Here is a 25,209-nt window from a genome sequence, read left to right on the forward strand (position 1 = left end):
CCACTATATCCAATTTTAACCTATCCATTTCCCTTTTTAAATTTTCTGTCCTACCCTTAATTGGGCAGGTAGAGATTATTTATGACGGATGAAATAAAGAACCAAGTACCTGAGGCGCAGTCGTATCAAAGGTTCTTGCGACAGGCCGTTGGGCGCGCGACGCCTCTGGTATCACCCTGTTTGATTTTGGGTGTCCAGGAGGCAGTGGAAGACGCGAAGAAGAACGAGGCGTCGTTCCGCGACCTGGTGTCGACGCGGGGCAACGTGCGCGCCCTCTACCTGACGCTGGGGCTGATGACGTTCCAGCAGCTGTCCGGCATCAACGCGATGCTGTTCTTCGGCGAGGCCATCTTCAAGATGACGGGCAGCAGCATCGACAGCAGCGTCTCGCTCATCATCGTCGGCATCGTAATGCTGGCCGCGTCGTGCACCACGCCACTGCTCGCCGACCGCCTCGGCCGCAGGATCATGCTCATCGCCTCCGCCATCGGCATGTGCATCTCACAGGTACAGCCCACTGCAACGTTTCCTCCCGCCTTTCCTGTGAAGCACTGCCCGTATACTGCAGTCACAACATCTCGATCTGTCGAACCGTAGCGTTCGCGACCACCTTTCCATCTGACGTCAACTTATCATCATCATCATCATCGTCATCATTTAAGACTGATTATGCCTTTTCAGCGTTCAGTCTGGAGCATAGCCCCCCTTATAAAATTCCTCCATGATCCCCTATTCAGTGCTAACATTGGTGCCTGTTCTGATGTTAAACCTATTACTTCAAAATCATTCTTAACCGAATCCAGGTACCTTCTCCTTGGTCTACCCCGACTCCTCCTACCCTCTACGCTGAACTCATGAGTCTCTTGGGTAACCTTGCTTCTCCCATGCGTGTAACATGACCCCACCATCTAAGCCTGTTCGCCCTGACTGCTACATCTATAGAGTTCACTCCCAGTTTTTCTTTGATTTCCTCATTGTGGACACCCTCCTGCCATTGTTCCCATCTACTAGTACCTGCAATCATCCTAGCTACTTTCATATCCGTAACCTCAACCTTATTGAATCCACCCAGCTTTCGCTCCCTTACAACAAAGTTGATCGAAAGATTGAACGGTGCACAGGTAACTTAGTCTTGGTACTGACTTCCTTCTTGCAGAAGAGAGTAGATCGTACCTGAGCACTCAGTGCATTAGCTTTGCTACACCTCGCTTCCAGTTCTTTCACTATGTTGCCATCCTGTGAGAATATGCATCCTAAGTACTTGAAACCGTCCACCTGTTCTAACTTTGTTCCTCCTATTTGGCACTCAATCCGTTTATATTTCTTTCCCACTGCCATTACTTTCGTTTTGGAGATGCTAATCTTCATACCATAGTCCTTACATTTCTGATCTAGCTCTGAAATATTAGTTTGCAAACTTTCAATCGAATCTGCCATCACAACTAAGTCATCGGCATATGCAAGACTGCTTATTTTGTGTTCACATATCTTAATCTCACCTAGCCAGTCTATTGTTTTCAACATATGATCCATAAATAATATGAACAGCAGTGGAGACAGGTTGCAGCCTTGTCTTACCCCTGAAACTACTCTGAACCATGAACTCAATTTACCGTCAACTCTAACTGCTGCCTGACTATCCATGTAAAGACCTTTAATTGCTTGCAAAAGTTTGCCTCCTATTCCATAATCTCGTAGAACAGACAATAACTTCCTCCCAGGAACCCGGTCATATGCCTATTCTAGATCTATAAAGCATAGATACAATTCCCTGTTCCACTCATAACACTTCTCCATTATTTGCCATAAGCTAAAGATCTGGTCCTGACAACCTCTAATAAGCCTAAACCCACACTGATTTTCATCCAATTGGTCCTCAACTTATTTCAAAATAAAACTTCCTGGCAGATTAAAACTATATGCCGGGCCAAGAGTCGAACTCGGGACATTTGCCTTTCGCGGGCAAGTGCTCTACCAGCTGAGCTACCCAAGCATGACTCAGGCCACGTCCTCACAGCTTTAATTCCGCCAGTACCTCGTCTCGCACTTTCCAAACTTCACAGAAGCTCTCCTGCGAACCTTGCAGAACTAGCACTCCAGGAAGTTTCATAGCAGCGCACACGCCGCTGCAGAGTGAAAGTCTCATTCTGCAAACAGCCCCCAGGCTGTGGCTAAGCCATATCTCCGCAATATCCATTCTTCCAAGAGTGCTAGGTGTGCAAGGATCGCAGGAGAGCTTCTGTGAAGTTTGGAAGGTAGCAGACGAGGTACCGGCGAAAGTAAAGCTGTGAGGACGGAGCGTGAGTCGTGTTTGGGTAGCTCAGATGGATGCCGGCACGGTAGCTCAGCGTGTTCGGTCAGAGGGTTAGCTGTCCTCTGTAATAAAAAAACTGGGTGAATGAATCAATAACGAACTTGAACAGGCGTCAGGTGACGTCCGCCACGAACAATTGAAACGGAGCGACCGCTACTGTCGCAGGTTCGAATCCTGCCTCTGGCATGCATGTGTGTGATGTCCTTAGGTTACTTAGGTTTAATTACTTCTAAGTTCTAGGCGACTGATGACCTCAGAAGTTAAGTCGCATAGTGCTCGGAGCCATCTGAAGCATTTGAACTATAACGAAAAAAGTGAGATTAAAAAAAAAAAAAAAAAAAAAGAGTTGGTAGAGCACTTGCCTGCGAAAAGCAAGGGTCCCGAGTTCGAGTCTCGGTTCGGCACACAGTTTTAATCTGCCAGGAAGTTTCATATCAGCGCACACCCCGCTGCAGAGTGAAAGTCTCAGTCTCTTGTTGCAAAACGTTTGGGAAAATTTTGTGGTTTCATTAACATAACTGCTGAACCATAACATCCTTCTTTCACTTGAACTTTAGCGCACACTACTGCAGTAATATACAAGGGTCGTTCCGAAAGGTACGCCTCCCATTTTTATTCATGGAAACTACAAGAGATACATAAATCACAATAGCGCAGCTAAACAGAGTAAATATTTCAGCTTCAGACTGTCATTTTTCCATATAGTCACCACCATTCGTTATGCACTTGTGCCAACGATGAACCAGTCTGCATGTCGCGCTTGTAAAACTCGGAACCGGCTCACGCTACCCGCCTCCTTACAGATTTGACAACAGCATCCGAGTCTTGAAAATGCTGGCCACGTAGTCCAGATGCCGAAAGAGATGGAAGTCTGAAGCTGCTAAATCGCGATAGTACGGTGGATGTGATAAGACAGTCCTGCCGAATTTTGCATGGTCGCAGAACTGGTGTGGAGCCTGGTGTTGTTATGTTTCAGGTGAAAATTGGTCTTCTTCTACATCTACATCTACATCTACATGATTACTTTGCAATTCACATTTAAGTGCTTGGCAGAGGGTTCATCGAACTACAATCATACTATCTCTCTACCATTCCACTCCCGAACAGCGCGCGGGAAAAACGAACACTTAAACCTTTCTGTTCGAGCTCTGATTTCTCTTATTTTATTTTGATGATCATTCCTACCTATGTAGGTTGGGCTCAACAAAATATTTTCGCATTCGGAAGAGAAAGTTGGTGACTGAAATTTCGCAAATAGATCTCGCTTCGACGAAAAACGTCTTTGCTTTAATGGCTTCCATCCCAACTAGCGTATCATATCTGCCACACTCTCTCCCCTATTACGTGATAATACAAAACGAGCTGCCCTTTTTTGCACCCTTTCGATGTCCTCCCCCAATCCCACATGGTAAGGATCCAACACCGCGCAGCAATATTCTAACAGAGGACGAACGAGTGTAGTGTAAGCTGTCTCTTTGGTGGACTTGTTGCATCTTCTAAGTGCCCTGCCAATGAATCGCAACCTTTGGCTCGCCTTCCCCACAATATGATCTATGTGGTCTTTCCAACTGAAGTTGTTCGTAATTTTAACACCCAGGTACTTAGTTGAATTGACAGCCTTGAGAATTGTACTATTTATCGAGTAATCGAATTCCAACGGATTTCTTTAGGAACTCATGTGGATCACCTCACACTTTATGTTATTTAGCGTCAACTGCCACCTGCCACACCATACAGCATTCTTTTCTAAATAGCTTTGCAGCTGATACTGGTCTTCGGATGACCTTACTAGACGGTAAATTACAACATCATCTGCGAACAACCTAAGAGAACTGCTCAGATTGTCACCCAGGTCATTTAAAAAGATCAGGAACAACAGAGGTCCCAGGACGCTTCCCTGGGATACACCTGATATCACTTCAATTATCCTCGATGATTTGCCATCTATTACTGCGACCTTCCTGACAGGAACTCACAAATCCAGTCGCACAACTGAGACGATACCCCATAGGCCCGCAGCTTGATTAGAAGTAGCTTGTGAGGAACGGTGTCAAAAGCTTTCCGGAAATCTAGAAATGCGGAATCAACTTGAGATCCCCTGTCGACAGCGGCCATTACTTCGTGCGAATAAAGAGCTAGCTGCGTTGCATCACCTCGATCTGTCGAACCATAGCGTTCATCTACATCTACATGAATACTCTGCAAATCACATTTAAGTGCCTGGCAGAGGGTTCACCGAACCACCTTCACAATTCTCTAATATTCCAATCTCGTATAGCGCGCGGAAAGAACTAACACCTATATCTTTCCGTACGGGCTCTGGTTTCCATTATTTTATCGTGGTGATCGTTCCTCCCTATGTAAGTCGGTGTCAACAAAATATTTTTGCATTCAGAGGTGAAAGTTCGTGATTGGAATTTCGTGAGAAGATTACGTCACAACGAAAAACGCCTTTCTTTTAATGATGTCCATCCCAAATCCTGTATCATTTCTGTGACACTCTCTCCCATATTTCGCGATAATACAAAACGTGCTGCCTTTCTTTGAATTTTTTCGATGTACTCCGTCAGTCCTATCTGGTAAGGATCCCACACCGCCCAATAGTATTCTAAATATGGACAGACAAGCGTAGTGTAGTGTGGTGTGCGTACTGTAAGACCTTCGGTACACACACCATCAGATTATTTGACTTGTCGCTCTAACGAAGTAGGCGAGTGTCAGCAATATGTCTCGTGGTCTTATCGTGGCGTGTTTATCTGCTGCCATTAGGTCAGACGATAGAAATGTCACTTGCACGTTTATAGTAGCAGATAGGTGGCGCAGTGGTTAGCACACTGGACTCGCTTTCGGGAGGACGACGGTTCAATCCCGTCTACAGCCATCCTGATTTAGGTTTTCCGTGATTTCCCTAAATCGCTTCAGGCAAATGCCGGGATGGTTCCTTTGAAATGGCACGGCCGATTTCCTTCCCCATACTTCCCTCACCCGAGCTTGCGCTCCGTCTCTAATGACCTCGTTGTGGACGGGACGTTAAACACTATTCCCCTTCCCCTCCTAGAGCAGCAGATTGACGGTGACCAACTTTAAACAGAACTTCATTAATTTTCACACACATTTATTAAAATAATAAAAAGCATAGATATTACGTAACTTGATTCTGGATGCTGTTTACAATTGACAATCTGAAGTTCCTTTGGTCTTGGTACATTAATATTATTCTCACATATCTCTGATACTTGACAAACTGTCTATACATTTCTCTTCATGGCTATGTACAGGAATATGATAATCTTATTAGGCGCAGACTGAAACTTGACTACAGACTAATGCAGACTGACTAATCGGAGGTCTGTACACTCGTTGTAATACCTCGAGCGTTCAGGTATCACTGCGCGAGTGTGATCCGCGAGGAGAAAAGGTTCTACGTTAGCAGCAATCTCATTGGCTGTGTTACATATTAATACGCGAATCGGCGGAAGCAGAATTTGGTCCGTCTCTAAGACAGCGCCATCTCATAGTGCAGAGACGGACGAGCGCTGCGCCTGCGCTGTCGTGCTTAGCGGGGCGCGCTCTAGTGGGAAAGTTCTGTACGCGCTGACTACGCGGAACTATGTACACAACATGTAGGCAGTCTCCTTAGTAGGTCTGTTACAGTTTCTAAGTGTCCTGCCAATAAAACGCAGTCTTTGGTTAGCCTTCCCCACAACGTTTTCTGTGTGTTCCTTCCAATTTAAATTGTTCGTAATTGTAATACCTAGGTATTTAGTTGAATTTACGGCTTTTAGATTAGACTTTTCGCACCATTCAGATATTTCTTCTAAACCGTTTTGCAATTTTTTTTAATCTTCTGATGACTTTATTAGTCGATAAACGACAGCGTCATCTGCAAACAAACGAACACAGTTGCTCAGATTGTCTCCCAAATCGTTTATATAGATAAGGAACAGCATAGGGGCAATAACACTACCTTGGGGAACGCCAGAAATCACTTCTGTTTTACTCGATGACTTTCCGTCAATTACAACGCACTGTGTCCTCTCTGACAGGAAATCACAAAAAAATGGCTCTGAGAACTATGGGACTTAACATCTCAGGTCATCAGTCCCCTAGAACTTAGAACTACTTAAACCTAACTAACCTAAGGACATCACGCACATCCACGCCCGAGGCAGGATTCGACCCTGCGACCGTAGCGGTCGCGTAGATCCAGACTGAAGCGCCTAGAACCGCTCGGCCACCAACGGCCGGCCAGGAAATCACAGATCCAGTTACATAACTGAGACGATATTCCATAAGCACGCTATTTCACTACGAGCCGCTTGTGTGGTACAGTGTCAAAAGCCTTCTGGAAATCCAGAAATATGGAATCCATCTAAAATCCCTTGCCAATATCACTCAGCACTTCATGTGAATAAAGAGATAGTTGTGTTTCACAGGAACGAGGTTTATAAACCCATGTTGACTGTGTGTCAATAGACCGTTTCCTTCGAGGTAATTCATAATGTTCGAACACAACATATCTTCTAAAATCCTGCTGCATATCGACGTTAGTGGATTACTCCTACTACCTCTCTTGAATATTGGTGTGACTTGTGCAATTTTCCAGTCTTTGGGTACGGATCTTTCGTCGAGCGAACGGTTGTATATGATTGTTAAGTATGGAGCTAATGCATCAGCATACTCCGAAAGGAACCTAACTGGTTTACAGTCTGGACCAGAAGACGTGCTTTTATTAAGTGATTTAAGTTGCTTCACTACTCGGAGGATATTTACTTCTACGTTACTCATGTTGGTAGCTGTTCTCGATTCGAATTCAGGAATATTTACTTCGTAGTCTTTTGTGAAGGTATTTCGGATGGCTGTGTTTAGTAGCTCTGCTTTGGCAGCACCGACCATCTTACCATCGGACGTAAACTTATTGCAAAATGTTTGGGAAAATTTTGTGGTTTCATTTTCATAACTGCTGAACCATAACATCCTTATTTCACTTGAACTTTAACGTACACTACTGCAGTGATGTACTAGGGTCTTTCCGAAAGTAATGCCTCCTATTTTTATTCAAGGAAACTACAGGAGATACATAAATCACAATAGCACAGCTAAACAGAGCAAATATTTCAGCTTCAAACTGTCATTGTTCCACAATTCAACTACATTCGTTATGCACTAGTGCCAACGATGAACCAGAGTCTGCATGACGCGCTTGTAAAACTCGGGAAAGGCTGACGGCTACCGCCTCCTTACAGCTCTGACAACAGCATCCGAGTCTTGAAAATGTTCGCCACGTAATGCAGATGCCCAAAGAGATGGAAGTCTGAAGGCGCTAAATCGGAATAGTACGGTGGATGTGGTAAGACAGTCCGGCCGAATTTTGCAATAAGTTTCCTGGTCGCAAAACTGGTGTGGGACCTAGCGTTATTATGTTGCAGGTGAAAGTTGGTCTTCATCTCTGGCCTTACCCTAGAAAGTCGGACTTTCAACTTAGTTAGTGCCGTCTTGTAGCGTGCTGAATTGACAATTTCTCCAGGCTACAAGACATCCAAAAGATATCGAAAAGAGCGGGATACCAATTCGATTCTACACAAAGTACGCGAAAGAACTTGCCCCCCTTCGAACAGCCGTGTACCGCAAGTCTCTAGAGGAACGGAAGGTTCCAAATGATTGGAAAAGAGCAGAGGTAGTTCCAGTTTTCAAGAAGGGTCGTCGAGCAGATGCGCAAAACTATAGGGCTATATCTCTGACATCGATCTGTTGTAGAATTTTAGAACATGTTTTTTGCTCGCGTATCATGTCATTTCTGGAAACCCAGAATCTACTCTGTAGGAATCAACATGGATTCCGGAAACAGCGATCGTGTGAGACCCAACTCGTTTTATTTATTCACGAGACCCAGAAAATATTAGATACAGGTTCGCAGGTAGATGCCATTTTCCTTGACTTCTGGAAGGGGTTCGATACAGTTCCGCACTGTCGCCTGATAAACAAAGTAAGAGCCTACGGAATATCAGACCAGCTGTGTGGCTGGATTGAAGTTTTTAGCAAACAGAACACAGCATGTTGTTCTCAATGGAGAGACGTCTACAAACGTTAAAGTAACCTCTGGCGTACCACAGGGGAGTACTATGGGACCATTGCTTTTCACAGTATATATAAATAACCTAGCAGATAGTGTCGGAAGTTCCATGCGGCTTTTCGCAGATGATGCTGTAGTATACAGAGAAGTTGCAGCATTAGAAAATTGCAGCTAAATGCAGGAAGATCTGCAGCGGATAGGCACTTGGTGCAGGGAGTGGCAACTGACCTTTAACATAGACAAATGTAATGTATTGCGAATACATAGAAAGAAGGATCCATTATTGTATGATTATATGATAGCGGAACAAACACTGGTAGCAGTTACTTCTGTAAAATATTTGGGAGTATGCGTAGGGAAGGATTTGAAGTGGAATGATGATATAAAATTAATTGTTGGTAAGGCGGATGCCAGGTTGAGATTCATCGGGAAAGTCATTAGAAAATGTAGTCCATCAACAAAGGAGGTGGCTTACAAAACACTCGTTCGATCTATACTTGAGTATTGCTCATCAGTGTGGGACCCGTACCAGGTCGGGTTGACGGAGGAGATAGAGAAGATCCAAAGAGGAGCGGCGCGTTTCGTCTCAAGGTTATCTGATAAGCGTGATAGCGTTACGGAGATGTTTAGCAAACTCAAGTGGCAGACTCTGCAAGAGAGGCGCTCTGCATCGCGGTGTAGCTTGCTGTCCATGTTTCGAGAGGGTGCGTTTCTGGATGAGGTCGTAGGACTTAGTTAGTGTCGTCTTGTAGCGGGGTGAATTGACAGTTTCTCGAGGCTCCAGGACAACCAAACGAACGACAAGCGGCTATTCCCGAAGACTGCGCACACCACTTTGCCTACAGACGGCTGAGTCTTCTTCTTTGATGGAGAATTCGCATGTCGCCATTCTATGGACAGTGTTTTGGATTCCGGCTCGTAGTCATGATAGCAAGTCTCATCTCGGTGACGATGCTACTCATAAAATTGTCACCTTCAGCTTCATATTGACCCGACAAATTTGCATTCGATGAGTTTTTTGTTCTTCTGTAAGCATCCGAGGCATCCATCTCGCACAGGCTTGCGATAACCAAGACGATCCAACATTGTTTCAATGGCATTACAGCAGACATTTAGCTTTGCACACAATTCTCTGGTCGCTATACGCCGATCAGCACGGATGAGTTGATTAAGACGCTCTTCTTTGCGAGGGTTGACAGCTGTGCAGGTTCGACCGGGCCGTGGCTTGTCATACACATCCTTTCCACAACCTTCAATGCTGTACCCATCGCCTCACATTCCTCACGTCTATAGTATAGTCTCAAATGTTCAAATGTGTGTGAATTCCTAAGGGACCAAACTGCTTAGGTCATCGGTCTCTAGACTTACACACTACTTAAACTAACTTATGCTAAGAACAACACACACACCCATGCCCGAGGGAGGACTCGAACCTCCGGCGGGAGGGGCCGTGCAGTCCGTGACATGACGCCTCAAACCGCGCGGTGACTTCGCGCGGCTTGTATAGTCTCCATACACCTTCCGCATGCATCGATAGATTTCAATTGGCGCAGTTTCTTCACTAGCGAGAAATTCAATCACACATCGCTGTTTTATACGCGCGTCCATATCAGACTCCATTTTGAACACTCCTCTGCTGGCGGCAACTACTACAGAACAATGGAACCACCTGCAAAGGAAAGAGGAAGGTTCAAGCAATATACCATCTGGCGCGGACGTCCAGAGTCACCGCAAAAAAATAGGAGACATTACTTCCGGTACGACCCTCGAATATCAATTCATTAACCATATTTAGTATTAATTCTAGCTGCATAACCGCTTAGCTGGAACAATGCTGCCTGGAACGCTCAGCAATCTCTAACGATGGTATGGTACAGCTTCTTTGATTTGCACATTATCTCAATCGTATTAAAAGTGATTCATACTCTTATTCGTATTATTCTCCGGGACACTAATTTCGCCCTATACCATGGACCCTGGAAAAGCGTGATGACCTTGAGAACTGGGGGAAGCAACATTTCCATACTTCAGTGCCACTGTGTACAATGTCATCCTAAGTTGAACAGTAATTTATTTTATGAGCCTCTACGTTAATCAGATAGGCAACTGACTTCATACTGAGGCTTCGACTCAATATACAGGGTGGGCATGAAGTCCCTGTAACTCTTGTAATAGATTAGATTAGATTAGACTTCCTTTCGTTCCAATTGATCCGTAGGGAGGGGGTCCTCCAGGATGTAGAACATGTCAGAAAAACAATAATACATGATAAATATTTACAAGTCAAATAAATAAGCTAATGTGCCTTTCCACAGGTCCCAAGTGGAATGATCGTCACTTTTTTAATGAACACAATATGATAGAATCATTTTACAAACACTAATACACTGAATTAAAAAAAATTTTTTTATTTGTAAGGTAATAAACATGTAATAGAACCACTATAATACTTATTTACAATGAACAGATTACTGCACTGAAATTGTGCAGAAGTTATATTGTACTTTTACACACACACACACACACACACACACACACACACACACACACACACACACAAATCATTTGGTTCTACTGAGAAATTCATTAATGGAGTAGAAGAAGTTGGCCACCAATAAATCCTTTGGGCTTCTCTTAAACTGAATTTCGTTGGTTGTTAAGCTCTTTATGGCTGCTGGCAAGTTATTGCAAATGTGTATTCCTGAATAATGCACACCTTTATGTACAAGACTAGTGACTTTAAATCCTTGTGAAGATTATTCTTATTTCTAGTATTGATTCCATGAATTGAGCTGTTGGTTTGAAAAAGTGATGTATTTTTAATGACAAATTTCAGTAAGGAATAAATATATTGGGAAGCAGTAGTTAGTATCCCTAGTTCCCTAAATAGGCTTCAACAGGATGTTGTTGAGTTCACACCAGATATAACTCTTACTGCATGTTCTTGTGCCTGGAAAACTTTAGCTTGGTTTGATGAATTACCCAAAAGATAATCCCACATGGCATTATGGAATGAAAGTACGTATAGTATGCCAGCTTTTTCACTTTTATATTCCCAGTGTCTAACACAATTAGCATTGCAAATAGAGATTTGTTAAGATGCTTCAGCAGTTATGCGGTGTGCTCCTCCCAGTTGAATTTATTATCAAGCTGTAATCCCAAGAAGTTAACACTGTACACTTCTTCTATGTGCTTGTCATCGTATGTTAGGCATATGCTCGTGGGACACCCCTTACAAGTTCTGAACTGCATGTAATGTGTTTTTTCAAAGTTTAGTGACAAAGAATTCGCTAGGAATCAGTGATTAATGTCCAAAAATATTTTACTAGCCGATCTTTCTAAGACTACACTTTATTTGCTATTTATTGAAATGTTTGTATTATCGGCAAACAAAACGAACTTGGCATGTGGTAATGTTACTGATGAAACGTTATTGATATACACAAGAAAACGTAAGGGCCCTAAAATGGAACCTTGTGGGACCCCCACATGTAATTAGTTCCCAGTTGGATGATGCCTGATAACTTAATACATGTCTCTTTCCTAATAAAACCCTTTGTTTCCTGGTAGAGATATAACATTTGAACCATTTTGCAGCATTTCCTGTTACACCATCATGTAATTCTAATTCATCTGTTTTATTTTAGCACAAAGTGTTTCCTAAGTATTAAATGTCCATTATATCTGTATATTCCCAATAAAGCTGTAAGCACATTTGCATATGCCTCCACGTTCTTCTTGACATATTTTTGAGCATGTCCGGTGTTATAGTGCGAAATGTATCCTCAACAGCATTGCGTAGTTCTTTGTAGGACAACGACGAGGTTGCAGCAAGACGGTGTGCCTCCTAACTACGGTCGTGAAGTACGCGAGTTCCTAATTGAACACTTTCCAGGACGGTGGATAGGTCATGGTTCATCAGCAACACCTGTTGTGACCTCACCTCACATGACATCTCGTCATGGAGAGTTATCAAGGTGCATGTATCGGCACATGCATCCTGTGAGGCCCCTTTCCTCCAGCTGAAGTATTAACCACGTTTTTAACACGTGTCAATAAACTGCTCCAATCACAGTCCCTTCAAAAAAGTATGGTCCAAGCAGATGTGATGTCATCGCTGCCCATACCATTACGTGAGGCGACTTCCTTCCTAACTCGACTGTGTAATGAGGATTCTCTTTGGCCCAAACGACAATATTTCGAGCAAATGAGCTGCGATAAATAGCACATTCATCTGAAAACATAACCTTGGCAGGATTCACCGCATTTGGAAACTGAGTTAACAGAGCACGGCGTGCTAAAACACGATCATTCTCGTCTGTATCCAACAACTCGTTTACGAACATCAGTCGAAAAGGTCTGAGTTTAACGCATTTCTTTATGTGATCTCGTATTGTTATCCTCGATGCGTGTTTGAGTGTCGACTTCATAGAAGATTGTGCAATCTAAACAGAGACTGCGCACATGTTTCTTCTCGTGTCTTCTTCCTTCCACTCCGCAGTCTGTCTTTAACACTGCCAAAGGCAAAACCACGTATTTTGCAATACATAAGTGTATTCGCTGTGGAGCCTTATTAAATCTTTCCTGGAATGCTTGCATAGTATGTCTCATTGTCTTGCCGTGTATGTTGTTGTTTGTGAACCCACTCACTTGTCACTAAGTGCTCCTCAGTAGTGTAGCTGTAACTGCTCACATCTGCCATGGGTACAAATTAAAATCCGACTGCGACTACGAAAACATGTAAACATGAACTACAACAATGATTCTAACAACCGAGAAGAAGTAATGCAGCTACCATCCTGCATAACAATATTCGATACTAAACAGGGTTACAGGGGAACAGGAACTTCTCGCCCACCGTGCATATCCACCATACATTCTCTAAGTGAAGTGGTCTTTCTATTAGAGGTTCCATAAGAAAATTAGGAATACGGTGAGCTATGAGTGAGGTTTAGAGAAAAAGTGACTCATGTTTTATGAAATGGAAGTTTATTAACAGAAAAATCCCTTCATTCTCACTGCATGTATAGTGCACCGAGAAACAAAAACAAATCAACGTGGTTCCTTAAGGTGCATGGAGGATTACTACCAATACTCTTTAACATTAACATCAGTACGCGAAATGTGGGTACTTTAGGGAGTGAAGCAACTCTAAATCTCGCAACATTCAAGTCTACTATATTCCATAAACGCTCGATAATTCCAACAAATCGCATCCTATCGAAACGCTCTCAGGTCTATGGGTATTCATTCTATTCACGGTGTTGAGTGTGAGGCAACGATATGGGCCTATTGAGAGTGGGAACAAACCCGTCAAAATGTAATAAAATTGGTAAATTTGAACACTCTCAAGTTTGACACACATTTAGGTACTCGTTCTACTCGAGGAGATGAAAATTATTTGATTAGCCATCTCCTAGTGGGAGGAACTCTACTCACAATCCACATGGTGGCTGGCACTACACACATATACAAATTTACGCTGAATAATCATACACGAACGGTAAAGCTATCAGAATGATGAAAATAGAAAACAGGAGTTACAGATAGGTCACTCAAAACGATCAGTAAAGTGAATGGCGTGAGGACTTCGCACAATGTTAATTTGGTAGGGAGGGTCGCACTCGTAGTTCATAGAAAAATAAACAAGAGTAATCATTTCAAATATTCACTTCATACAATGGAAGTATGTATTAATACTCCTAACCACGGAAGAAAATGCTGAATCCAACTATCGATCGTGCTGAATGCATTGGTTCAGCATCAGATGCAGTTTTTTTTACGATGTGTGTCTGTTTGTGTGTGTGTGGGGGGGGGGGGGAGGCATTGGACCGGTCGCAAAATCGCTCAAGTTGCTGGTGGCTGCTTGGCCAGTCGAAAGATGCTAGTTAAAATGGGCGGTTACTGAACATGCTTGAAAAGAATCCAGTGCAAAATTCCCACTTTATGCAATCAATTTTTGGTCAGTCAAAAGACGTTAACAAGGCGAGATGATCGTTGCTCCAGAGCACTCCAGGTTAGGAGCATGTTTGAATATGACTCAATGGAAAATTACCAAGAGTCTACACAGAAATAGAAAGAAACTGCTCTGATATCTACCGGTACATTCAATTATTCACACATCAAGACATTACAGACTTGAGTCATGATGGGGACTACGGAAAGAAAAGACGTTGCTGATGTGAGCTACGAAGTAGAACAAACTGGTCCCTATGAATTCCTTCACCGAGCACAGGGCAGAAGTATGATAAAAATAGCAGAAAACTAAGTTGCCGGACTGAATCCGAAGTGTTTTAAGTAACCTTTACATGGAAGGGGGTTGTACCACCCTCCTTTCGGTATTCCATGGGCCAGACTGAGAGTGCTGTCTGAGATATGGAAATATGCGCATTCTGCTTAAGTTAAGTGCATGGCTGTAGTAGAGAGGATGTCCAATGCTGGTTATAACACTATAGTAAGAAAAGCGTTTGTAAAGAAGAGAATTTTTTAACATCTGATATTAACTTAAGTGCTAGGAAGTCTTTTGTGTACATATTTTTCTTGAGTGTAGCCTTGGACGGAAGTGAAATGTGAAGAATAAGCTGGTCAGACAAGAAGAGAATATAACCTTTTGAAATATGGTGCTGTAGAATAATGCTAAAATTAGATGAGTAATTAGGACGCAGGAAGTACTAAATCAACTTGGGGAAAATAAATTTATAGCCCAACATAACGCCTACTGAGGCATCAAGTAATAGTCAATCTGGTAACGTACAGGAACTTGAAAGGGTGGAAGAGTATAAATTGCAGAGGGAGACCAATGGATGCATACAGTAAGAAGGTTCAAATGTATGTGGGTTACAGTAGTTAAAATAGAGGTGAAGAACCTTACACAGGAATATTGTATCAAACCATTCTTTGGACTAGAGACCGCAACAACAACAACGACAATGAAATGTATATATTACTGTGTTTCGCTGCTGATTGTAACAATAAACTAAACATTAAATTTAAGACTTTTTGTGTGAAGATGCTCTTCAGTGGATTGCCAGGACTTGCACAATAGGCAGTTCTTTATTTTAGACTTAAACTGCGCCACATCATCTACATAATATTTAGTGTGATCGGGTAGGTTGTTGAATATACATGTGCCCATGTATGTAACCCCCGTAAAGGTTGTGTCTGGTTCATATTTTATGTTCTTGCTCTCAAGACGTTCACTATTTTTTTGGGAAATAGATATGTTAATAATGACAAAGGAGATTAATGACTGTATACAGATAAACTGTGAAGTAGTTGTCAAAATCTATAGTTTTTTTAAGAGGTGTTTGCAAGACGGTCTAGAATTAAACCAAATATAATTCTGTTTACATGCTTCTATATTCTCAAATTACTGTCCTTCTACGGTAAGTCTTCCCAGAAAATTATTTCATAATTAATTAGTGAGTGTAAACAGGCGGAATAAATTAGTTTATTCAGTTTTAAAACACCTATAGCAGCAATCATGCGTACTGAAAACAGCTGAATTGTGAAGTTTTATTAATTCTAGGGGTTGAGGTTTCCCGTTAAGGTTGTGATCTATTTGTAGCGCTAAAACTTAGCGTATTGTACTTCTTATATTTCATCTAGGGTCGTTTTGGTAATAATGTCTGATTTCTTCAAATTGTGGGTACCTATGTTTTATCGTTGATATAGAACTCTTTTCGCGTTGTTTCTGTCATTCGGATAAGATACAAACAAACATCATCCTAGCAGGCCTTGAAGGACCAACGCTACCGACCAGCCACCGTGTCGTTCTCAGCCTCTAGGCATCACCGGATGCGAATACGGAGGGGCATGAGGCATGACTCCGTAGTTTGGTCCCTTTACTCCCCAGACCAACGGACGGACATGTGGTCAGTACACCCCTTTCTCGGTCGTTGTCAGTTTTCGTGACCGGTGCCGCTACAACCCCTCAATTGGCCTCAATTGGCCTCACAGGGCTCAGCGTACCCAGCTGGTCAACAGCACTCGTTAGATACGGACGGTGACCCATCCAAGTTCTAGCCGAGCCCGACAGCGCTTAACTTTGGTGATCTGACGGGAACCGGCGTTCCACTGCGGCAAGGCCGTTGGCATTTAGATAAGATAAAAATAAATAAAACCCATGACCCTGCCGTGTGTACTATTTTATAGGTTAGGTTAGGTTAGTGGTGTTTAACGTCCCGTCGACAACGAGGTCATTAGAGACGGAGCGCAAGCTCGGGTTAGGGAAGGATGGGGAAGGAAATCGGCCGTGCCCTTTCAAAGGAACCATCCCGGCATTTGCCTGAAACGATTTAGGGAAATCACGGAAAACCTAAATCAGGATGGCCGGAGACGGGATTGAACCGTCGTCCTCCCGAATGCGAGTCCAGTGTGCTAACCACTGCGCCACCTCGCTCGGTACTACTATTTTATAATTACAAGTTTTAGTGATATATAAATTGCAGTAGTTCGAAAGAAAAACACCTCTTGCATGCTGTATATTTGTTTTCTTTATTTTATTTGCGCACCGAGACGTGTTTTTCCCTGTTTACAAGGCTTTTTCAGTGGGTGTCAAATCAGATTCATGATTCGTAAGAGAAACAGCTTTGTGTCGTCTGGAAAATGGTTGAGAGCTTACGGTTCTTCTTTTGTTCTCTCTGTTGTCGAAACTTAGCACTGTAACTGCCATTTTCTGTGTCCAACGTGAATGAAGGAACCTTTTTCTATTGTTAGATTTTTTAATGCTACGAGTACTCTGGTTCCTAACAACATATTTCTTATATCAATTGCAGTATTGTGATGGTTTTGTCAGTATTCTAGACGATTGCCTGTAGATGATGGCTGAAACAACAGCAAAGAAAGCCGTTTTTTTGCATGTATATTGTGGTAGGTTATTTATGTATAGCAAGAGAATAAGCAGGTCCAAAATTTAACTAAATACTCGGGGCACATTAAAAGCAACAAATTATAAATTTCTCCAAAATGATTTTATGATATGAAATGTCGAATACTTTAGACAGATCACAAAAAATGGTGATGAGCATGTATCATAAAATGAAATATACTAAAGATCCATTAATATTGCGATCACGATTATATTTCGGTTTGTTGCAGGGATGAAAAACAGGTATTAGAGATTTTCTACTCCACTGAACAACAGAATGTAGACTGATGCAAAAAGAATTTTCAGTCTGCATTGAGTGTCAGTTGATCGGAAACTTTGTTGCACATAAAAACTACCAGACTAGGACTCGAATTTAAGAGCTCGGCCTTTCGCAGGGAAGTAGTCTACCGCCTGGACTATCGAAACACGACTCTCGATCCGGATCGGAAAAGCATCTGCCCACGAGACGCAAAGGTGCCATGTGCGAGGTCTGGTCCAGAAATGATAAATGTCCACAACATGACCTCCTGTCTCAACTACACACAACATTAATAACCTCAATGTATACAGTTATAAGCGACGTCGTGGAGGCTTACAACTCGAGATACAGAGGTCGCGAGGTTGGCGCTACAAGGTCTCTGAGACATCTTTCAGTAACTTCCTCCCAGTCACATACGTCGTTCATTGAAGCTCAGCGTCACTACGGATGTGGCCATAGTAAATGTGAAATGTGATCAGCCAGTGGCCGATAATGGAACATCGCAGATGACGGGATAATATACCCAAAACTGCTGCTGGCTGTACTACAGTATAGACCGACCGCTGTGGCCGAGCGGTTCTAGGCGCTTCAGTCCGGAACCACGCGGCCGCTACGGTCGCAGGTTCGAATCCTGCCTCGGGCATGGATGTGTGTGATGTCCTTGGGTTAGTTAGGTTTAAATAGTTATAAGTCTAGGGGACTGATGACCTCGGGTGTTAAGTCCCATAGTGCTTAGAGCCATTTGAATCATTTGTACTACAGTATAACACCATCGTTACACTCTAAGCCGTTTTCAGACATTCACAGAAAGGAGACCGTGAAATGAATACTCCTTTCCATCCGGCTCTATGCGTATACGCTCTTGGAATTCCACTTTTTTTAAAAAAAGAAAACCAAGGTAAACTAAAGAGAAAACTGAAAATAGAAATCACCTTATTTGTGTGTGTCCACTCGAAAACGTGTGGCTTGTCATGTGATTCTTAGAAAGCGTGAACCGCATGAAATAAAAAGCAATTCTACGTAGTACTTTTTTGCTTGAATATAATCGTGGTCGAAACAGTATACGGTGAAGCAGTTGATAAACTTAATTTTTTTTCCTCTGTACATAGAAATGTCCTGATGGAACCAAAATTAAACTATTACAACGCCTATTCTCCTTCGGTCCGCCAATTTCACTAAGTTAGAGTCAAATGTGTTCCCTACAGCCTTGATACGGTTTCCTTGACGTGACATATTTTTTCATGCAGGTTGTCCTGGCAATATACTTCCAAATGGCTTCATCAGGAAAAGATGTCTCATCGCTGGGCTGGCTTCCTGTAACGACATTCGTCATGTACATTGCCGTCTACCCACCTGGTAAGTCTCCCTGACATCAGTCACTGATTCAGCAATTATACTATTCTGAAAACTCTATATTTCGCATATGATATAGTTTCTGGTTAATCTGCAGACCAATACGCATGTCATAGTAACTTTCTTCGTCTGTACACAATGTATTCATTCTGTGTCTTCATTCAGGTCGTTAGAGAGAACAAGAAGTTCCAAACTGTGTTTAATCAAATTCTTTGTACGTCATAATTTTGATACTCTTGTTGCTGTATATACAAGATTACTTAATTATAGTGGAATACTGAGGTAAATATTTAATAGATGTCAGGTACTAAAGTTACAGATGTTTTTTTTCTATTGTTTTTTAAGTAATGTGCATTCACTTTGCCATATGTTATGTAGTAGGTAAGAATCTTCGATTTCCTCATTTTTCTTGTAATTGTGCCACTCTTATTTGATAGTATTACTTCATGAGATGTTATTTCCTTGGTCTTATGATTCGAAATACTGTACATCTTTCACATTAGTGACAGCTGACTTTCTTACTGTGCTCAGTGTACATGGGTACTGAGAATAGTTCTTAGGTCCATCAATGATAATATGTCCTCAATATAATACTGAGATGAGAGCATTACACAAGTTCTTTTTAAAGTACGTTTTTATGTATACCAACGTAAACTGCTAAAAACTTCATTTTACTATAACTAGCGTCGACTTTCTACTTCATAATCTGGCAGACTTAAAAAGTTCAAAATGATTTATACCACATATTGGGTACTATAATTGAGAAATATTTTACACTTACAGACAATGCTCTGAACTCTAGTCTAGGGATCCAAGCATTTGGTGGTGTACATACATTAATTTATTAAAGCAGTGTACCACAACTGAGTAAGGAGGATGCTGCTCATTAGTAATTCAGTAAGCACATTCAAGCGCGATAATTTCATCGCCGATGTGAATCATTTGTTACAAAGGAAATTTATTTTATTAACAGAATCTTCCATCGGTTCTTGGTAGAACAACATTATAATAAATTAAAAGCGCCAGTTTGCTTTTGTTCTACAATATTACTTTTATTGTTAACCGGTTTTCGTTTTACAAGGCCATCTTCAGATATTTACTGAGTATTATCATCAAAGAAGTTAAATGTTAGCAGACAACATTGGAAGAGAAGTAACATATCTCGACTGAAGTAGAAACATACAGTAAGTAACATCTTTGCAATGAAAAAATGAAAACTGAACAGTACATAAATAACAATGGAGTAGACAGGAAAACCTTTAGCACACAATTGGAATAGCTTGCCTACATAACAGTTTCTATCAATAAACAAAACTAATAAAATAAAATAAAATTAGTACTAGACAAGGCTGCATCAGGAGGTATGAAACATGGAGAGTGATACACAACCAATTAAAAGAAGAGACAGTTATCAATGTAAATACAGAATACATAAGGAACTTAAGTAATAGCAATAACATAAACAGAAATAAATAAGTACAGGAAAATGGAGGTGTTTGAGGGAACTACAGTTTGTGGAGTGTGATGGTACTGCATTTTAACATTAACATTATAATCAAAGCAGAGGCTGTGTACCAGTTTTCATTAAATAAATGAGCAAAGTGAAATATGAACAGTATTTGATGAGACAACTACAAGGGGTGTTAAACATGGACAGTAATACAAGTACCAGTTAAACAAAAGCCTTAACTATTGAAACTACAGTCTATGTAGAATACAAAGACAACTTCAACAAAATAAAACAACTTAATGAATACAGAAAAATGGTAATATGTAGGAAGAAATACTGTGGGAAGTAAGGAACAACAAAGATGATTATATGAAGTTTAGGAGAGGGGAAGTGTTGAGCTGTGTCTGGTCATTTAGGATGACATTTAGGATGAGATCTCATCCTAAATGACCAGACACAGCTAAACACTTCCCCTCTCCTAAACTTCATATAATCATCTTTGTTGTTCGTCTCATCCTAAATAACCAGACACAGCTCAACACTTCCCCTCTCCTAAACTTCATATAATCATCTTTGTTGTTCATCTCATCCTAAATGACCACACACAGCTAAACACTTCCCCTCTCCTAAACTTCATATACTCATCTTTGTTGCTCCCTAGTTCCCACATTATATCGTCCTACATATTTCCATTTTTCTGTATTCATTAAGTTGTTTTATTTTGTTGAAGTTGTCTTTGTACTCTACATAGACTGTAGTTTCAATAGTTAAGGCTTTCGTTTAACTGGTGCTTGTATTACTGTCCATGTTTAACACCCCTTGTAGTTGTCTCATCAAATACTGTTCATATTTTACTTTGCTCATTTATTTAATGAAAACTGGTACACAGCCACTGCTTTGATTATAATGTTAATGTTAAAATGCAGTACCACCACACTCTCAAACTGGAGGTTCCCTCAAACACCTCCATTTTCCTGCATTTATTTTCTCTGTTTATCTTTTTGATATTGCTTAAATTCCTTATGTATTCTGATTTACATTGATAACTCTCTCTTCTTTTAAATGGTTGTGTATCACTCTCCATGTTTCATGCCTCCTGATGCAGCCTTGTCTAGTACTAATTTTATTTTATTTTATTAGTTTTGCTTATTAATAGAAACTGTTATGTAGGCAAGCTATTCCTATTTTGTGCTAGAGGTTTTCCTGTCTACTGCATTGTTATTTATGTACTGTTCAGTTTTTACTTTTTCATTGCAAAGATGTTACTTACTGTTTGTTTCTACTTCAGTCTAGATGTGTTACTTCTCTTCCAATGTTGTCTGCTAACATTTAACTTCTTTGGTGATAATACTCAGTAAATGTCTGAAGGTGGCCTTGTAAACCGAAAAGTCCGCATCTCGTGGTCGTGCGGTCGTTCTCGCTTCCCACGCCCGGGTTCCCGGGTTCGATTCCCGGCGGGGTCAGGGATTTTCTCTGCCTCGTGATGGCTGGGTGTTGTGTGCTGTCCTTAGGTTAGTTAGGTTTAAGTAGTTCTAAGTTCTAGGGGACTGATGACCATAGATGTTAAGTCCCATAGTGCTCAGAGCCATTTGAACCATTTTTTTGTAAACCGAAAACCGGTTAACAATAAAAGTAATATTGTAGAACCAAAGCAAACTGGTGCTTTTCATTTATTATGACATTTATTTTACTTGAGGTTATCTGAAACATCGGTCTCAAGCAGCTACTTTACATTAACAGTAGTGGGAACATTTCCATAGCACCTCTCCAGTTCGTTGAGCATTCCTGGTTGGTTGGTTGATTCAGGAGATGGGACCAAATAGCGGGGCCATCGGTCCCATCGGATTAGGGAAGGAAGTCGGCCGTACCCTTTCAATGGAACCATCTCGGCATTTGCCTGAAGCGATTTAGGTAAATCACGGTAAACCTATATCAGGATGTCCGGACACGGGTGTGAACTTTCGTCCTTCCGAATGCGAGTCCAGTGTGCTAACCACTGCGTCACCTTGCTCGGTCGAGCATTTCTGTGACGTCGACACGCCACCTACCATAGACACATTGGTGATGCAGCGCACAGCTCTTCTCTTGTCTCTCTCTTCCTTTGATGCTCTTTGGTAACGGACTTAGATCGATGAAGTTACAAATTAATTGCACAAGCTATAATGCGACCATAGGGATTTACAATTTAATGATTCTATTTTATTAAGAAATAGCACCGTGTGCATCGGACTACCCAACGCCGTGCTACAGTAAAATTTCACATACGTCTAGTAATAATAATTATCTTTTACATGTAGAGTAATAATTGATAACTTGAAATTAGACAGGAAGAAAACATCAACGACAATTGTACGGTTGACGTAGGTTTGATAATGTTGTAATATAATGTAGCACTAAATCGTATAACAACTTAGTATCGTAATAAATCTGCTTATCACTCACATGATCATACATGCAAACTAAACTGTTAGTCATGAATCAATCAACATTGAGATTTATATAGACGATACCACAGAGCTAATAAAACTTAATTTACTATAAAGACGAAACAGTATGTTCGTAAAGAAACTTTATACTTTAGTGCCAAGCTTCATTAGTAATCGAAATATACTGTGATAACGAGTTTTGAAAAAAATTGTCAATAAAAGAAGCTAGTTGTCTGAACCGTGTTTAATTCTTAAATTGCAGCGCTTCAACGAAAAAAGTTATCGAGAATCTGTTCTGTTGAAACAAATTTGACTTAGTTGGATTGTTACTGTAGAAATCGTAGTTCAGTGGCAGATAAACAATTTTCTTATTCTTCTTTCTTCCTTCTGTTGTAGTGCTACGTTAATTATTTGATGGTGGCAAACCTCTTCTTCTGGAACCTCCATATGTAACCACGTTATAGCTGTTTAACCGTATGCTTTTCCCCGATCATCACAAATCCACACCGATGTACTGAGAGCAGCACACAATGACAACGACAGACTGACGCAGACTACCATAACTAAATGCAATTATACTAAATAAAATATCTGCCTGACGAGTGCAGTTCTCTTACTGGCATGATTGTATGTATTACATACTTTGTTTCTTTTTATTACAAATTAAATAGTTTCTGTGTTGTTTACATTTGAAAGAATTAATCAAAAAATTATAACATCTGCAATTACTAAATCACTCAAACAGAAAAATGACAGCGTTTATACAAATAATTCCTTAGGCTAGTAACAGGTAACGTTATTTGTTTTACAGAATGTCGGCGCATACTTAGAAATATCTCAAAATGGACTATAAATTGAAATGTACAGATATACGAATGAAAATAATGCTATTCCTTTACCTCCTTCATAAGCGAATCATTCTCCAGTAGGATTCATCCCCCCCCCCCCCCACCTGTCTCTCTCTTTCCAAACTCATTGTCACTGGAACCACGAACCTTGGCGAAGTCGGGTGTCCTGCGTGCCTCATAGTTACAGATAACTGTACAGTAGGTGCATTGATGCAACCGCGACTAGGGGATATCCATGAAGACGCCAAACCGGTCCATGGTTTCTGAAGATGGGCAGCAATGTTTTCAGTATTTTCACGGGCAATAATCTGGATGGTTTACTGATATGGACTTGTAACTTTAGCTTACATGGATTCTCTGTGGTGGTACTATAAACGCCTGAAAACGAGGAGGAACTAGAGCTGTTAAGCTGTTATTTCTCTCACCCCCCTCCCCGCCCCCCCCCAGGTTATACAGATCTATTGTATAATTAAATGATGATGGCATCCTCTTGGATAAAATATTCCGAAGATAAAATAGTCTCCCAATCGTATATCCAAGCAGGGAATACGTAGGAGGAAGTCGTCATCACAAAAACAGAAATGGCATTTTGCAGGTCGGAGCGTGGAATGTCAGATTACTTAATCGGGCATGTATGTTCGAAAATATTAAAAATGGATAGGTTGAAGTTACATATAGTGGGAATTAGTGAAGTTCAGTGGCAGGAAGGACAGGACTTCTGATTAGGTGAGTACGGGTTATAAATACAAAATCGAATAAGTGAAATGAAGGAGTAGTCTAATAATGAATAAGAAGCTAGGAATTTGGATAAGCTGCTTTGAACAGTAAAGCGAACGCTTTATCGTAGCCAAGACAGACACAAACTCAACTGCCAGCACAGTAATATAAGTTTATATGGAAACTGCTCTGTAGATGAAAAAGAGATTGAAAGAATATGTAACGAAATAAAGGAAATTATTCAGATAGTTAGAGGAGACGAAAATGTAATTGGGATGAGTGATTGGAATTCGACTGTAGGGAAAGGAAGACAAGGAAAAATAATAGAACATGGACTGACGACAGGAAAGAAAGGGGGAGCTACCTGGTAGAATTTGGCACAGAACATAATTTAATCATCGCTGACGCATGGTTTAAGAATCATGAAAGAACGCTGTATGGATGGAAGAGTCCTGACGACACTGGAAAGTTTCAGATTAATTATGTAATGGTAAGAGAGAGATTTAAAAAGCAAATTTTAACCTGTAAGTTATTTTCAGGCTCAGATGTGGACATATATACACACAGATACGGCCGTCACAGGCCCTGCAGACCAAGCCCTGCTTCCACAAACTGCTTCCATTCGTTTCTGTTATATGTTCGGTGCCTCCACGGGTCTTCAGCAATCAGGGTTGCCAGGTCCTTCCCTAGACCGTCCATCCAGCGATGCGTTACCCGTACTACGGGGCACCTGGTGTATGGTGTCCAGTGAAGCGCTTTGTTCAACTGTCTTTCGTCTGGCATACAGGCTAGACGGCTTGCTCATTGGATTCTTCTACTATTCAGCTTCTGTAGGTTTGTTAGTTGTGCCATGGAGAGATAGACTTCTTCGTTCTCCATCCTCCTCCATTCCCCATATCT

The 25,209-nt window shown here is 41.4% G+C and overlaps 1 protein-coding gene across 1 annotated transcript in view; it reads left to right on the forward strand.

Annotated features, from left to right (window-relative positions):
* The window catches only part of LOC124606585 (facilitated trehalose transporter Tret1-like), an 89,528-nt gene that overhangs the window by 61,162 nt on the left and 3,157 nt on the right, over positions 1-25,209 (forward strand). The window contains exons 4-5 of the mRNA XM_047138570.1: positions 199-507; positions 18,763-18,871. Coding sequence (XP_046994526.1) covers positions 199-507; positions 18,763-18,871 — 418 coding nt within the window. The remainder of the gene's footprint in view (positions 1-198; positions 508-18,762; positions 18,872-25,209) is intronic.

The sequence above is a fragment of the Schistocerca americana genome, chromosome 3 (assembly GCF_021461395.2).
Source record: "Schistocerca americana isolate TAMUIC-IGC-003095 chromosome 3, iqSchAmer2.1, whole genome shotgun sequence".
NCBI classification, from domain to species: domain Eukaryota; kingdom Metazoa; phylum Arthropoda; class Insecta; order Orthoptera; family Acrididae; genus Schistocerca; species Schistocerca americana.